This window comes from Procambarus clarkii, chromosome 15 (genome assembly GCF_040958095.1).
Source record: "Procambarus clarkii isolate CNS0578487 chromosome 15, FALCON_Pclarkii_2.0, whole genome shotgun sequence".
In the NCBI taxonomy this organism is placed as follows: Eukaryota; Metazoa; Arthropoda; class Malacostraca; order Decapoda; family Cambaridae; genus Procambarus; species Procambarus clarkii.
The window spans coordinates 18,972,367-18,989,866 of record NC_091164.1 but is presented as its reverse complement, the minus strand read 5'-3'; the positions used below and the strand labels follow the sequence as shown (position 1 = coordinate 18,989,866).

Below are 17,500 nucleotides of genomic sequence, written 5' to 3'. Positions count from 1 at the left end.
ATACCGCTCCTGATGTAATAACATACCTTTTCACTTAAAATCTTTCCTGCCATTCAGGCGCTATACTGCCCTAGTGACGGATGGGTCGTAGCCTTCCGCTGGTGTTAACTATTCAATTGTTTTTCTTGATCAAATCTCTATGTGCTACCTTCATCCTGAGACTAACCCTTTCAGAGAAGAGCTATATGTAATTTAGTATTTTCTCTGCCAGCTGTTTTTGATGCTTAAATGTTCCTTTGTTATTGTGACCGACTCTGGCAATGTTGTCATGGCTCTGGAGTCGTCTAACCCTTCCCATCCTGTTGTTGTAAAAATGTAATACTGGTTGTTCCTCTTCTTAAGTAATTTTATGATGGTAAAAGTGTGCTGTGTACCCAGTCATATTGGTATTACTAATGAACTTGGAGATGTTACTTTTAAGTAGGCTATTGCTTCCTCTTCCTCTGTCAATGGCTGGGATTCGTTTCCGGATTTATACCTAGTTATTCATAAAGCAATTTTGCACATGTTGGCTAGATACTTGGTCGGATGTTAATATCAAAATCTGTATACAGTTTAATATATCCTCTTCCTATGGTCTTTCTCCTGCCACTATGATAGTTACTGGTGAAAACAATGTTACTGATAGTTACAGTTCTGGCTTGAATGCATATTGGCACCATGCACAAATATCCTAGGCACTTAAAAAGACAACAGTAATGCTCCATTTTTGTCTAACTGCATTGCCTCACCAGAAGCTGTGCACATCCTCATAGAATATATGATTTTAAGAATAACTGTATATCTTTCTTTCCCAATGTCATTTGTCCCTTCGAGGATTGCGGGTGAATCTGACACCCTGGACGATGCTCATCATATGTCTTTTTGATCTAATATTATTGGCATCCTGAGTGATATGTGGATCTTTCATAAATCATACGACATGAAAGGTGCTGGTCTTACTGATTTAGTATATTTTTATATAATTAATTTATTTGACACTTCATGATATTTTTCTTGAAAATATTTTGCATTGATAGACTTCAACTGGGTTAGTAGATAGATTAAATATATATTAAAATTTTGTTTGGAAATTTTAATTATTTATTACAAAATACATTTTAAAGAAGAGCTATATGTAATTTAGTATTTTCTCTGCCAGCTGTTTTTGATGCTTAAATGTTCCTTTGTTATTATGACCGACTCTGGCAATGTTGTCATGGCTCTGGAGTCGTCTAACCCTTCCCATCCTGTTGTTGTAAAAATGTAATACTGGTTGTTCCTCTTCTTAAGTAATTTTATGATGGTAAAAGTGTGCTGTGTACCCAGTCATATTGGTATTACTAATGAACTTGGAGATGTTACTTTTAAGTAGGCTATTGCTTCCTCTTCCTCTGTCAATGGCTGGGATTCGTTTCCGGATTTATACCTAGTCATTCATAAAGCAATTTTGCACATGTTGGCTAGATACTTGGTCGGATGTTAATATCAAAATCTGTATACAGTTTAATATATCCTCTTCCTATGGTCTTTCTCCTGCCACTATGATAGTTACTGGTGAAAACAATGTTACTGATAGTTACAGTTCTGGCTTGAATGCATATTGGCACCATGCACAAATATCCGAGGCACTTAAAAAGACAACAGTAATGCTCCATTTTTGTCTAACTGCATTGCCTCACCAGAAGCTGTGCACATCCTCATAGAATATATGATTTTAAGAATAACTGTATATCTTTCTTTCCCAATGTCATTTGTCCCTTCGAGGATTGCGGGTGAATCTGACACCCTGGACGATGCTCATCATATGTCTTTTTGATCTAATATTATTGGCATCCTGAGTGATATGTGGATCTTTCATAAATCATACGACATGAAAGGTGCTGGTCTTACTGATTTAGTATATTTTTATATAATTAATTTATTTGACACTTCATGATATTTTTCTTGAAAATATTTTGCATTGATAGACTTCAACTGGGTTAGTAGATATATTAAATATATATTTAATTTTGTTTGGAAATTTTAATTATTTATTACAAAATACATTTTGAGTCACTGACCTTGCCAGAACATGTTGTAGCCAAAAATGGTGGCGGCCTGGAATTTCGTCTGGGAGCCGTAGATGATGCGACATTTGCCTTCCTGAGCGCTGTGGGCGAACCCTTGGCAGGCGGCGTCGGCGTCACAGGCGAGGCTGCAGGTGGTCTGGACCAGCAAGATTGGTACACTTACTCTGGCATCTCAATTTCAAGACAATTCATTATGGACAATTATCCAGCAACTGTTCACCTTATCTATGAATTATGTATACTCTGTACTTCACACGAACCTATTTATTACAAGGCTATCCATAAAGCCTTTCAATCAAATTAATATATATCATATTTATATTTTACATAATAATATTTGCCAATGGCTTACCAAATGTGTGTGTATATATATATATATATATATATATATATATATATATATATATATATATATATATATATATATATATATATATATATATATATATATATATATATAAATATATATATATATATATATATATATTTATTTATTTATTACAATTATTACATTATTATTATTATTACTATTATTAATTATTATTATTACATATTTATTACAATTACAATTATTACAATTATATATATATATATATATATATATATATATATATATATATATATATATATATATATATATATATATATATATATATATGTCGTACCTAGTAGCCAGAACGCAGTTCTCAGCCTACTATGCAAGGCCCAATTTGCCTAATAAGCCTAGTTTTTATGAATTAAGGTTTTTTCGACTACCTAACCTACCTAACCTAACCTAACCTAACTTTTTCGGCTACCTAACCTAACCTAACATATAAAGATAGGTTAGGTTAGGTTAGGTAGGGTTGGTTAGGTTCGGTCATGTATCTACGTTAATTTTAACTCCAATAAAAAAAAATTGACCTCATACATAATGAAATGGGTAGCTTTATCATTACATAAGAAAAAAATTAGAGAAAATATATTAATTCAGTAAAACTTGGCTTATTAGGCAAATCGGGCCATGCATAGTAGGCTGAGAAGTGTGTTCTGGCTACTAGGTACGACATATATATATATATATATATATATATATATATATATATATATATATATATATATATATATAATATATATATATATATATATATATATATATATATATATATATATATATATATATATATATATATATATATATATATATATATATATATATGTCGTACCTAGTAGCCAGAACTCACTTTTTAGCCTACAATGCAAGGCCCGATTTGCCTAATAAGCCAAGTTTTCATGAAATAATATTTTTTCTCTAATTTTTTTCTTATGAAATGATAAAGCAACCCATTTCATTATGTAAGAGGTGAATTTTTTTTTATTGGAGTTAAAATTAACGTAGATATATGACCGAACCTAACCAACCCTACCTAACCTAACCTAACCTATCTTTATAGGTTAGGTTAGGTTAGGTAGCCGAAAAAGTTAGGTTAGGTTAGGTTAGGTAGGTTAGGTAGTCGAAAAGCAATTAATTCATGAAAACTTGGCTTATTAGGCAAATCGGGCCTTGCATAGTAGGCTCAGAAGTGAGTTCTGGCTACTAGGTACGACATATATATATATATATATATATATATATATATATATATATATATATATATATATATATATATATATATATATATATGTCGTACCTAGTAGCCAGAACGCACTTCTCGGCCTACTATTCAAGGCCCAATTTGCCTAATAAGCCAAGTTTTCATGAATTAATTGTTTTTCGACTACCTAACCTACCTAACCTAACCTAACCTAACTTTTTTGGCTACCTAACCTAACCTAACCTATAGAGATAGGTTAGGTTAGGTTAGGTAGGGTTGGTTAGGTTCGGTCATATATCTACGTTAATTTTAACTCCAATAAAAAAAAATTGACATCATACATAATGAAATGGGTAGCTTTATCATTTCATAAGAAAAAAAATTAGAGAAATTATATTAATTCAGGACAACTTGGCTTATTAGGCAAATCGGGCCTTGCATAGTAGGCCGAGAAGTGCATTCTGGCTACTAGGTACGACATATATATATGTCGTACCTAGCAGCCAGAACGCACTTCTCAGCCTACTATGCAAGGCTCGATTTGCCTAATAGACCAAGTTTTCATGAAATAATGTTTTCTCGACTACCTAACCTACCTAACCTAACCTAACCTAACTTTTTCGGCTACCTAACCTAACCTAACCTATAAAGATAGGTTAGTTTAGGTTAGGTAGGGTTGGTTAGGTTCGATCATATATCTACGTTATTTTTAACTCCAATAAAAAAAAAATTGACCTCATACATAATGAAATGGGTACCTTTATCATTTCAAAAGAAAAAAAATAGAGAAAATATAATAATTCAGGAAAACTTGGCCAATTGGGCAAATCGGGCCTTGCATAGTAGGCCGAGAAGTGCATTCTGGCTACTAGGTACGACATATATATATATATATATATATATATATATATATATATATATATATATATATATATATATATATATATATATATATATATATATATATATATGCCCATGATGCTCTCTTTCTCCTAACAAGATGCCTGTCTCTTCCTAAGTTGACCTACTTTCTGAGATGTTCTCCATCCTACAGCAGCCCTAAGTTAAATGTGTATGACATCCTTCTGAGGTCCATGCTGGTGAAAGTCCTGAACCTGCTATTGGACGACTCTCAGTGGGAGCAAGCAACCCTTCCTGTAAGACTCGGCGGCCTTGGTGTCCGCACAGCCTCCCAAATCATGTATTATGTATATGTTAGTTTGTAGTAGCTACAAATTAGAATCAGCATAGTAGCTGATTCCTAGCATAACCTAACCTCAACTAACATAACTAAGTCAATAATTTATGTTCTTAATATAATATAATAATAATAATTCAAATAAACCAATTGGAAACAATTTGTTGACAAAAAAAATCATTCGGCCTATTAGGCAAATCGGGCATTGCATAATAGCCTAAGAAGTGCATTCTGACTACTAGGTACGACATATCGACTACCATATATTGTTACGATAATCTCCTTCAAGAGAGATTTGACCTGTTCTTTTCTATCGTCATGTTACTTCAGTATATCTACAACATCTAGATACTACAAGCAAGTGTAGTACATATTTGGTCAGATACGTTTTGCCAGGCGCAAACGTATTACACACTCGCTCTACACCTCCCCCCCTCCCTTGTCGCCGATCACCAAACTAGCATTTCCAGCCTGCCCGCTTCTGATTGGTGAATCGACGTCTGCACCACTGCACTTCTGCACCTCAGCGCCATCTACCTAGCTGATGTCTGGGCCTGCACCAGCCATTGGAGGTAGAATATTCTGTGCTCTCAAGCTGAAACAACCATCTGATATACGCTCTGTCTATTTGTGGATGTTCTCAGCCAGCGCTTTATTCTCAGAACCTGTTAATTTCATTTTGTCTTTATCCATTTAAGAGTAACGTCACCATTATATTATTTTATGTTATTTTTTGAGTCTTGTGAGTTTGCACTGTACATAGCCAAGGAATTGCCTTATTCATAATTTGTTTTAAATTTAATTAAAGTTTCATTGTTCATACTATTTGTTTTGCTTGTTTTGCCTTACTTTGCCACAGGACACAACAGGTACGCAGTCATATTTTTTTTTTTAATGTGATAGGCATTGACACCAGCCATTGGGAGGACTGCCAACCACCTACACTTTTTTTTCTTTCACATTTAATGGGGGCCTGTATGGGAGCCTCACTCGGGTACTAGTACTAGAACATCATTTTGTGGTAAGTGTATTTGGCTTTGATACAGTTTTTCAATATTTTCATTACTTTTAATAATTATATGGTGCTGTGTATTTTATGCTTTCCGAGGGTAACATATTGTGAGTGTTGGATAATTGTGGATTACGTGGTAACTGGAGGGCTCAGTCATTCTTTTAATTGGTCATCCCGCCCTCAGTGTTATTACTCGTGTATTGCACGTTTTTTGTCCCTAGGATATTTCTCAAATTACGGCAGATCATCATTTTTGATACCCTGGTACTTTGATTTGTCTTCGAGCCAAAGCACCCTATCTTCTGCAATCCGATCACAGGAGGATACAGAGGGCCATAGTTCCTCTAGCACAGACTACGCTGTTGAGTTGGGACCTCGACAGCAGTTCTCGTCACCAGTTGACACTCGCACCCCTATATGTCGGTCAGAGATGATATTTACTCAGGTAGGGAATTAGCTTTCTTTTTTCAGAGCGCAAGGAACACTAATTCTGTAAGTATCATATAATTAAAGTTGGAAAACCCTTGCTTCTGTCCTTTAGAGACTCGGCAAGTTATGCCTACATTCTTGGACTACACTTTCACTTTTGAAACAATTAAAAGTTTCATTTGTTTTAGAAACTATTGGTTTCATTTATTTAGTAGGATTTTCTTGCCTTTATTCTCTTATATTGAGTACCGGGTACAAGATTTCCTGCGATTTTGATTGACTAATCATTTACCATACTAATATTAACGTTAAATGTTAACGATTAAATTTCCACAGGATAGTTACCACATCCTATTACTGACACTTACAATATCTCAAGTATATTCGTTGTACACTTATTTGCTATTTCAAAATGTTTCATCTCTCAGCATTTCGTAACGATCCAGCAAGTGAAGTAGGGAACTAGAGTCGTGCCAGGAGGACCGAATTACAAACTCTTGCACACGAGTATCAACTAGATGCTTCCCCTGGAGGCAACAAAAATGACTTTCACAATCTTATCTTGGATTACCTCTTAAACGAAGGAATCATACTCTGATGTTCACGAAAACTATTCTATTGCAGATAAACATGCTCTGGCAGCTATGAAGCAAAAGCTCGAACCAGCAAAAATCGAGCGGGAACAACAAAAAGCTCTCCAGATAAGGGAACGTGAGGATGCCCTAAGGAAGGAAGAACAGGAACGCGAGGTGGCCCTAAAGGAATGCGAGATGGCCCTAAGGAAAGAACAAGAACGCGAGGCGGCCCTGGCGAAAGAAGCTCTACAACGAAAGGAACGTGAGGCTGCCCTAAAGAAAGAACAGGAACGTGAGGCTGCCCTACAGCATGGGCGGGAGAAAGAACAGCTTGAAGCAAGAAAACTTCACCTGGAGATGCAACGTGAGCAGGATAAACAGCAAGCTGAGAGTGTTCTAGCATATCGTCGACAAGAACTCACCATGGAGACTACACACCACACTCAGCGCCAACAAGCTACCGCTAGTCTTCCCATAAGCTTCAATGTCTTCCATTCAAGTATGTTAATGCCACCATTCGTTGAGACAGAGATAGACGTGTTTTTCACCACTTTTGAGACCCTAGCTAAAAAACTTAGCTGGCCTGAAGATCAATGGTCTACCCTTCTCAGAGTGCATCTCACAGGTAGAGCTGCGGTTACTCTCAGTACCTTAGCGTCTGAGAATGACTACCAGACCCTTAAGCAAGCAGTTTTAGACGCCTACCTTCTCTCCACCGGAAGCTACAGACGAAAATTCTGTGATTATATAAAGGCAAGTACCACCACTTTTTAGAATTTGCCAATACTAAGTAAAGTTATTTCATGAAATGGCTGGAAGCAGCACATGTCTCTACATTTTCAGAACTCGTCAACCTCATTCTAGTTGAGGAATTCTTTAGACGTGCTCCCCCTTCCATCCGTTTATATTTAGCAGACAAAGAAGAAACCGACAACATCCGATGTGTGAAGTCGGCTGACACCTACAGCCTCATACACCGGCTAACACCAGACCCACCTTCCAGTAAGAAGTCTTGGTATAGTTTTGACCAAGTGAGTACCTATCAAGCGAGCTCCCACTTGTATTGTAAGTATTACAATCTCTATGGACAAAACATAGATAAATGTGGAAAATCTCATTACAAAGGCTACAGTGAAACTCCTAAACCCAAACAGACTCCTCCAAAGTCCGGTAAGCCTGTGATGAATGTTGGTGTTCCTGTTAATGATCTTTCCCTCTTCAGCAAACGCCTGTATCCTGGAACTGTCTCCGCCAACAGTATAGATTCGGAGGGACGTTTCAAATTGAAGATCTTGAACACAGCGGCTCTTCAGTCAATAATATTGAAATCGGCTGTGCCTAACATCGCCTACACCGAGGAAACCGTCCTTATCACTGACCTCACTGCTACCACTCCGTATCCAGTCGCCAGAGTCCACCTGGATTGTCCTTTCGTGACCGGTGAAGTCAAAGTCGCCATCAGGGAAAAGCCTTTTCCCATGTCTGGAGTGCAACTTCTCCTGGGCAATGACTTGGCCGAATATCTGCAACCTTCCAACCTGAACATCATGGACAAACCCCAGGTATGTGACTCTGTACTGGACAACCCCATCTTAAAGTATGTTCCAGCAGAGGTCCAAGAAAGTGATGAAGCTTCTCCTCCGGTTTTGGTGACCACCGTGAGCAAGCTGCACACCCGCAACCAGCTGACTCTACTGCAACCGCTGTCCCTCAAGACCATCAGAACCTACCACAGAATCTTACTATGTTGGAGTTCCGTAAGTTACAGAGGGAGGATCCTTCATTAACACCATTATTCTTCCAGGCTGAGAATCAACCTGACAGTATCCCTGGGTTCTTCCTTGAGAAACAGTTGCTCTACCGCAGGTATAGACCCAGTAAGCTGACGGAGGATGACGATTGGGCAAATGTCGAACTAGTGGTTCCCACCAGCCTACGGCCCGATATTCTACACCTGGCCCACGGAGCACTTTCTCACTATGGTTTTAACAAAACCTATCACGGAATCAGACAAGACTACTACTGGCCAGGTATGGTTAAAGACGTCAAAAGTTACGTGCAACAGTTTCATATATGTCAGATGGCAGGGAAACCTAACATCCCGATTCCCAAAGCTCCTTTAATTCCCATCCTGGTGCCTGCAGAACCTTTCCACAGACTCATCATAGACTGTGTTGGTCCTTTACCCCGGACCAGTTCTGGCAACGCTTATATACTAACCATCCTGTATCCAACTACCAGATTCCCCATAGCAGTTCCTGTAAAGAACATTATGGCTGCTACGGTGGTAAATCAACTATTGAAGATCTTTACCCAATACGGATTTCCAAGGAAGGTTCAAAGTGACTGTGGCACCAACTTCACCAGTGATCTCTTCAAGAAGACGCTGGAAGAGTTCAACATCACTCAGGTATTGTCCAGCCCCTATCATCCTGCTTCACAGGGTTCTCTTGAACGTAGTCACCAAACGATTAAATCACTCCTAAAGAAATTTTGCAAGGAAACCATGAAAGACTGGGATAAACGACTTGACATCATCATGTGTATTTTCAGAAGTCTCCAAAATGAGTCTCTAGGAGCATCTCCTTGTGAGATGCTCTACGGACGTAAGTGCCGTACTCCTCTCAAAGCTTTTAAAGACTCTCTACGTAATGCCACCTTCAGTGACCCTCAGAATGTGCCCCAGTTTCTTCAAAACTTTAAGCACATTCTAGAGAGTACGTAAATTTGCTAATGGCAATCTATTGAAAGCTCAAGAGAGGATAAAGACTCATTTTGACCAACGCAGCAAAATCAGGAAATTTAAACCAAGAGACTTCGTGTTGGCATGTTTTCCTATCCCAGGTTCTCCATTGCAAAAAAAGTTTTCAGGACTCTACCGCATCAAGGAGTGCAGAAACAACCACAACTACGTTCTTGGGACTCCAGATAGGCGGCGGAGGACCCAGTTGGGCCACGTCAATCTACTCAAGGAGTATAAAGGTATTCCCCCACTGTGCTAATATCATTCTCCACTTTCAAAGATCCATATTCCCACAGTGAGACCTTCCCTGCTTCTTCTCCGGAAAGCACTGACTCTGAGTCAGTGCCTTCCAACTCGGAAATCCTTAATGATCTTCCTACCTATTTACAGGACTAATAGTGTTCCTCTCATCAAAGTTCTTCATGAACATCAGAAGTTGTTCAACGATGATTCCCAGGAGTGTAATGTGGTTCAGCACGACATCCAGCTGCTTCCTGCTACCCGGCCGATTCGTCAACCCTTCTACCGTATCAGCCCGTACAAAATGGAAGTTGTGTCCTGAACTACAATGCCTTCTGGATCATGGGCTGGCCACACCTCGAGTCCCCTTGGGCATCACCCTGCATCTTGGTGCCGAAACCGCATGGTAAAGTACGCCTTTGTACCGAATATAGGAAAGTGAATCTTGTGACCGTCAAGGATGCTTATCCTTTACCACGCATAGATGATATCCTTGACTCGATAGGTAATGCCAAATATTTATCCCAACTTGATTTGTTAAAAGGCTATTACCAAATAAGCCTGACAGAGAGAGCTAAGGAAATATCTGCCTTCACCACTCCTTTTGGCCTATACAGATATGAACGCCTTCCTTTTGGACTGTGTAACGCCCCGGCCACCTTCCAACGAGCTGTTAACCACGTCATCTACGGCCTAGATCACACCTACGCCTACTTGGACGACATCGTTGTGGCAACCAACACCTGGAGCGAACATGTGCTCCAGCTGCAACGACTGTTCTCCAAGCTCCTGACAGCCGGCCTTACCATCAACTTGGGCAAGTCCACCTTTGCCAAAGGTAAAGTGCGTTATCCGGGTCATGTGATAGGGAGTGGCAGCATAGCTCCTATAACAATACTGAAGCCATTCAGCATTTCCAACAACCTACGACCAGGAAGCAGCTCCTGCACTTCCTTCGACTTGCTTCTTACTATTGTAGGTTTGTGAAGAATTTTAGTATGGTAGCGACACCATTGATTAATCTGACCAGCCCCAAGCAACGGTATCATTGGACCATTCGACAGACCGTTGCCTTTGAACAACTTAAATCTCTATGTTCTGATCCCATTCTCGCCTCTCCAGATATCACGAAGCCATTCATCATCAATGTCGATGCCAGTGGTACCGGCATGGGGGGTTTCCTGATGCAACGAGGCGAGGAGGTTCTTCCTGTTAGCTACTACAGCTACAAGTTGAAGTCTCACCAGAAGAACTACAGCACTATCGAAAAGGAACTCCTCTCCATCGTCCTGAATCTGCAACATTTCGAACCTTATCTTCAGGGGAATCGGTCTATTACCATCTACTCGGACCACAATCCCCTGTGGTTCCTAAAACAGGCCCAATTCAGCAATCGACATCTTCTACGCTGGGCACTGTACTTGCAAAATTTTAATCTGGAGATCTTCTACATCAAAGGTTCAGACATCATAGCCGACGCCCTCTCCAGAGTCTACGAGGTAGAGACAGCTACTCCTACCTCTACACCAGCTACTGAAGTAATTAACCTGTAAGAGCAGGCTTCGGGGAAGAGCTGTTACGATAATCTCCTTCAAGAGAGATTTGGCCTAATCTTTTCTATCATCAGGTTACTTCAGTACATCTACAACATCTAGATACTACAAGCAAGTGTAGTACATATTTGCTCAGATACGTTTTGCCAGGTGCAAACGTATTACACACTCTCTCTACACCTCCCCCCCTTCCTCGTCGCCGATCCCAAACTAGCATTTCCAGTCTGCCCGCTTCTGATTTGTGAATCGACGTCTGCACTTCTGCACCTCAGCGCCATCTACCTAGCCGCTGTCTCGGCCTGCACCTGCCATTGGAGTTAGACTATTTTGTGCTCTCAAGCTGAAACAACCATCTGATATACGCTCTGTCTATTAGTGGATGTTCTCAGCCAGCGCTTTATTCTCTGCACCTGTTAATTTAATTTTGTCTTTATCCATTTTAGAGTAACATCACCATTATATTATTTAATGTTTTTTTTTAATCTTGTGAGTTTGCACTGTACATAGCAAAGGAATTGTCTTATTCACAATTTGTTTTAAATTTAATTAAAGTTTCATTGTTCATACTATTTGTTTTGCTTGTTTTGCCTTACTTTGCCACAGGAAACGGCTACACAGTCATCTTTTTTTTTTTAAATGTGATAGGCATTGACACCAGCCATTGGGAGGACTGCCGAACACCTACACTTCTTTTTTCCATAACATATATATATATATGAACACAAGCCTGAATGGTCCCCAGGACTATATGCGATATAGTCCTGGGGAATATATTATTAAATATGACCGAAAAGGTAAGATTAATAATTCTAACACGAATTTTCTCGATCTTTCTTACGTTTCTTTTCACTGTTGATGGTAATTCAAAAATCAATTCTCCAAAATTCATTTTTATTTCTAGTCTGACGCGACACTTGAGCGCGTTTCGTAAAACTTATTACATTTTCAAAGACTCTAGTTTACACACACACAACTATAACTGAATAGAGCTTAAACATCTTCGATTTTTTTATACCTGCATTTGGGTGAGGTGATATGTTACAACAGTTTTGGATGAGGTGAAAACAAACTTTCAACACAAGACAGAACACGAAACAATGGGTATTTGAAGGTAAGACAGGAAGTAATTGCAGAGGACCTATTGGCCCATATTTCTTGATGCTTCTATATTGGAGCGGAGTCTTGAAGTGGGTAGAATATAGTTGTGCATTAATTGGCTGTTGATTGCTGGTGTTGACTTCTTGATGTGTAATGCCTCGCAGATGTCAAGCTGCCTGCTATCGCTGTATCTATCGATGATTTCTGTGTTGTTTGCTAAGATTTCTCTGGTGATGGTTTGTTTTGTGGGAAGAGATTATATGTTCCTTAATGGAGCCCTGTTGCTTATGCATCGTTAATCGCCTGGAAGGAGATGTTGTTGTCTTGCCTATATACTGAGTTCTTTGAGGCTTACAGTCCCCAAGTGGGCATTTGAAGGCATAGACGACGTTGGTCTCTTTTAAAGCGTTCTGCTCTGTGTCTGGAGACTTTCTCACGAGTAGGCAGGCGGTTTTTTTGGTTTTATAGTAAATCGTCAGTTGTATCTTTTGATTTTTGTCTGTAGGGATAACGTTTCTATTACCAATATCTTTCAGGACTTGACAAGGAATTTCAGGAGCAGCAAGGAATCAAGCCTTCACGATAAAATATCGCCAAGATCTGATTCGTAATCAGATACAAAAGGCAGAAAATGAAATCAAAGACAACAAAACGCAACTACTTCATGCTACAAACCAATGGAGAAACAGCAACATCGACGAAAGTCTCTGTACTCGCATCGAGCAACACCTCGACATCCTCACAGAGCGACATCACCTCAGCACCGAAACCAGGATAATCAAGAAACTAACAACGTTATATGGAGGACCTATGACAATTCCACGACTAAGAGACGGCTTCCTGAACCTTGCAAGAATCAACCTCACTGAGGACCAAGTCACTCTCCTAAATCTGGGTATAAACTGTCACGTTATGTTCAGACCAAGTGAGATGGCCCGGAAAGTGGAGTTGGAGATCCTGTTGGACGAGATATTCGACCTCGAGACACAAAAGGTCACCACCAAAGACACCTTACAAGCAGAACTTACTGCGGAAGAAGGAAAGAATCGAGGCAACTACAGAAGCACCATACTGTCCCCCGAGCTCAAAGCGGCATCTAAGAGCCTTCGTGACAACAAGGAGATAGTCGTCAGGAGAAGTGACAAGTCGCCAATATACGTCACTATTAAAAAAGACGAATATCTGGCGAAAATGAACTTCATTCTCTCTGACCAAACTAAATTCGAAAGGGTAACGAAGGACACTACAGCCGAATTGAAAGCAAAGTTCAACAAATTGATGGAAACTGTGAACGCCAAGAAAATCAAACTCCACCTGCCAAAGATTATGGGGGAATACAAACCTGGATGCGCGTATGGAAATGTCAAGACACACAAGCCTGGAAACCCACTTCGGCCAATCATCAGCCAGATACCCACACTCACGTACAGACTGGCGAAGCGACTCAACGGCTTGCTGACTCCTTATGTCCCTTGCGCCTTCAGCCTAAAGTCTCCAAAGAAATTTGTTGACTTACTGTGGGGAACACGTGCCACAAGGATAAGAGCCTCGTCGGACGTACAATCACTGTTTACAAACGTACCTGTGGATGAAACAATCGGGATGATAGCGGACAGCGTGTATCGTGATCCGGCCAGTACTCCTCTTGACATACCAGAAAACATTCTAAGGAAACTACTCCAAGCTTGTACTAAAGAGGCACCCTTCTTGAGCCCGGATGGGCACATGTATATGCAAGTCGATGGGGTCGCCATGGGTTTTTCCCTAGGTGTCCTGTTTGCGAACTTCTACATGGGTACCATCGAGCAAAAGGTCTTAGTCGACATGAACTTAAAACCGGCCATATACTGCAGGTATGTTGACACCATGTTTACACAGGTACCTGATGTCAGACATCTGCAGGAGCTGAAGGAGGCATTTGAGCAGAATTCTGTGTTGCATTTCACTTACGAGATGGAGAAGGATGAGAAGCTGCCCTTTCTAGATGTAACAGTTATGGAAAGGAGCGGAGGTTTCCACACTGCAGTCTACACTAAGGAAACAAACATAGGTATGTGCCTAAATGCCAACAGTGACTGCCCAGACAGGTACAAGAGGAAAGTTGTTAACGCTTATGTCGACCGTGCTCTCAGCCACAGCTCAGGATGGAGCAAGTCGATAAAGAACTCTGTAGGGTAAGGCAGGTCCTAGTCAACAAAGGCTTCTCCAATGGTTTCGTTGAAGACATCATAAGAAGGAAGCTGAAACGCCATGTAACCTCTGAAGAGACAACTAACACAACACCTATACCCCCTATTAGACTTTTTTACAGGAACTTCTTTTCCACAGCTCATAAAACGGAGGAAAGGGCCCTGGAAGATATTGTTAATAAAAACGTTATCCCTACAGACAAAAATCAGAAGATACAACTGACGATTTACTATAAAACCAAAAAAACGGCCAGCCTACTCATGAGAAACTCTTCAGACACAAAGCAGAACGCTTTAAAAGAGACCAACGTCGTCTATGCCTTTAAATGCCCACTTGGGGACTGTAAGCCTCAAAGAACTCAGTATAGAGGCAAGACAACAACATCTCTTTCCAGGTGATTAACGATGCATAAGCAACAGGGCTCCATTAAGGAACATATAATCTCTTCCCACAACCAGACCATCACCAGAGAAATCTTAGCAAACAACACAGAAACCGTCGATAGACACAGCGATAGCAGGCGGCTTGACATCTGCGAGGAACTACACATCAAGAAGTCAACACCAGCAATCAACAGCCAAATAATGCACAACTATATTCTACCCACTTCAAGACTCCGTTCCAATATAGAAGCATCAAGAAATATGGGCCAATAGGCCCTCTACAGTTACTTCCATTCTTACCTTCAATTTACCCAATTAATACCCATTGTTTCGTGTTCTGTCCTGTGTTGAAAGTTTTGTTCACCTCATCCAAAACTGTTGTAACATATCACCTCACCCAAAATGCGGGTATTAAATAAAATGAAAGCTGTTTAAATCATAGCATAGTAAGAACTCTGTTGAGTGTTTGCAGGTTATAGTTGTGTGTGTGTAAACTAAAAGTCTTTGAAAATGTAATAAGTTATTACGAAACGAGTTCAAGTGTCGTGTCAGACTAGAAATAAAAATGAATTTTAGAGAATTGATTTTTCAATTACCATCAACAGTGAAAAGAAACATAAGAAATATTGAGAAAATTCGTGTTAGAATTATTAATCTTACTTTTTCGGTCATATTTAATAATATATATATATATATATATATATATATATATATATATATATATATATATATATATATATATATATATATATATAATGTCGTACCTAGTAGCCAGAACGCACTTCTCAGCCTATTATGCAAGGCCCGATTTGCCTAATAAGCCAAGTTTTCCTGAATTAATATGTTTTCTCAAATTTTTTTCTAATGAAATGATAAAGCTACCCATTTCATTATGTATGATGTCAACTTTGTTTTATTGGAGTTAAAATTAACGTAGATATATGACCGAACCTAACCAACCGTACCTAACCTAACCTAGCCTATCTTCATAGGTTAGGTTAGGTTAGGTAGCCGAAAATGTTTTGTTAGGTTAGGTTAGGTAGGTTAGGTAGTCGAAAAACAATTAATTCATGAAAACTTGGCTTATTAGGCAAATCGGGCCTTGCATAGTAGGCTGAGAAGTGCGTTCTGGCTACTAGGTACGACATTATATATATATATATATATATATATATATATATATATATATATATATATATATATATATATATATATATATATAAATATATATATATATATATATATATATATATATATATATATATATATATATATTAGTATATTTTGGTAGCAGTCTTTCCTGTAGACATATATTATTAAATATGACCGAAAAAGTAAGATTAATAATTCTAACACGAATTTTCTCAATCTTTCGTACATTACGCTTCACTGTTGGAGGTAAATCAAAAATCAATTCTCCAAAATTCATTTTTATTTCTAGTCTGACGCGACACGGGCGCGTTTCGTAAAACTTATTACATTTTCAAAGACTTTTAGTTCACAAATACACAACTGAATCGTATCTCCGATTTTATATCTACATTTGAGTGAGGTGGGAGGGGTGATGTGGCATTAACACAAGACAGAACAAGAGGGGATATTAATTGGGTATTAAAAGTATCAACACAAGACAGAACACAAACAAAGGGAATTGAATAGAAGTGTTTGTAGAAAGCCTATTGGTCCATATTTCTTGATGCTTCTATATTGGAGCGGAGTCTTGAGGTGGGTAGAATATAGTTGTGCAATAATTGGCTGTTGATTGCTGGTGTAGAGTTCTTGATGTGTAGTGCCTCGCAAACGTCAAGCCGCCTGCTATCGCTGTATCTATCGATGATTTCTGTGTTGTTTACTAGGATTTCTCTGGCGATGGTTTGGTTGTGGGAAGAGATTATATGTTCCTTAATGGAGCCCTGTTGCTTATGCATCGTTAAACGCCTAGAAAGAGATGTTGTTGTCTTGCCTATATACTGGGTTTTTTGGAGCTTACAGTCCCCAAGTGGGCATTTGAAGGCATAGACGACGTTAGTCTCTTTTAAAGCGTTCTGTTTTGTGTCTGGAGAGTTTCTCATGAGAAGGCTGGCCGTTTTTCTGGTTTTATAGTAAATCGTCAGTTGTATCCCCTGATTTTTGTCTGTAGGGATAACGTTTCTATTAACAATAACTTTCAGGACCCTTTCCTCCGTTTTATGAGCTGTGGAAAAGAAGTTCCTGTAAAATAGTCTAATAGGGGGTATAGGTGTTGTGTTAGTTGTCTCTTCAGAGGTTGCATGGCTTTTCACTTTCCTTCTTATGATGTCTTCGATAAAACCATTGGAGAAGCCGTTATTGACTAGGACCTGCCTTACCCTACAGAGTTCTTCGTCGACTTGCTTCCATTCTGAGCTGTGGCTGAGAGCACGGTCGACATATGCGTTAACAACACTCCTCTTGTACCTGTCAGGGCAGTCGCTG

The 17,500-nt window shown here is 39.2% G+C and overlaps 1 protein-coding gene across 1 annotated transcript in view; it reads right to left on the bottom strand.

Moving 5' to 3' along the window:
• Nucleotides 1–17,500, bottom strand: part of LOC123759168 (tetranectin-like protein) — a 250,364-nt gene that overhangs the window by 104,365 nt on the left and 128,499 nt on the right. The window contains exon 3 of the mRNA XM_069325219.1: nucleotides 2,043–2,187. Within this exon, the coding sequence (XP_069181320.1) occupies nucleotides 2,043–2,187 (145 nt within the window). The remainder of the gene's footprint in view (nucleotides 1–2,042; nucleotides 2,188–17,500) is intronic.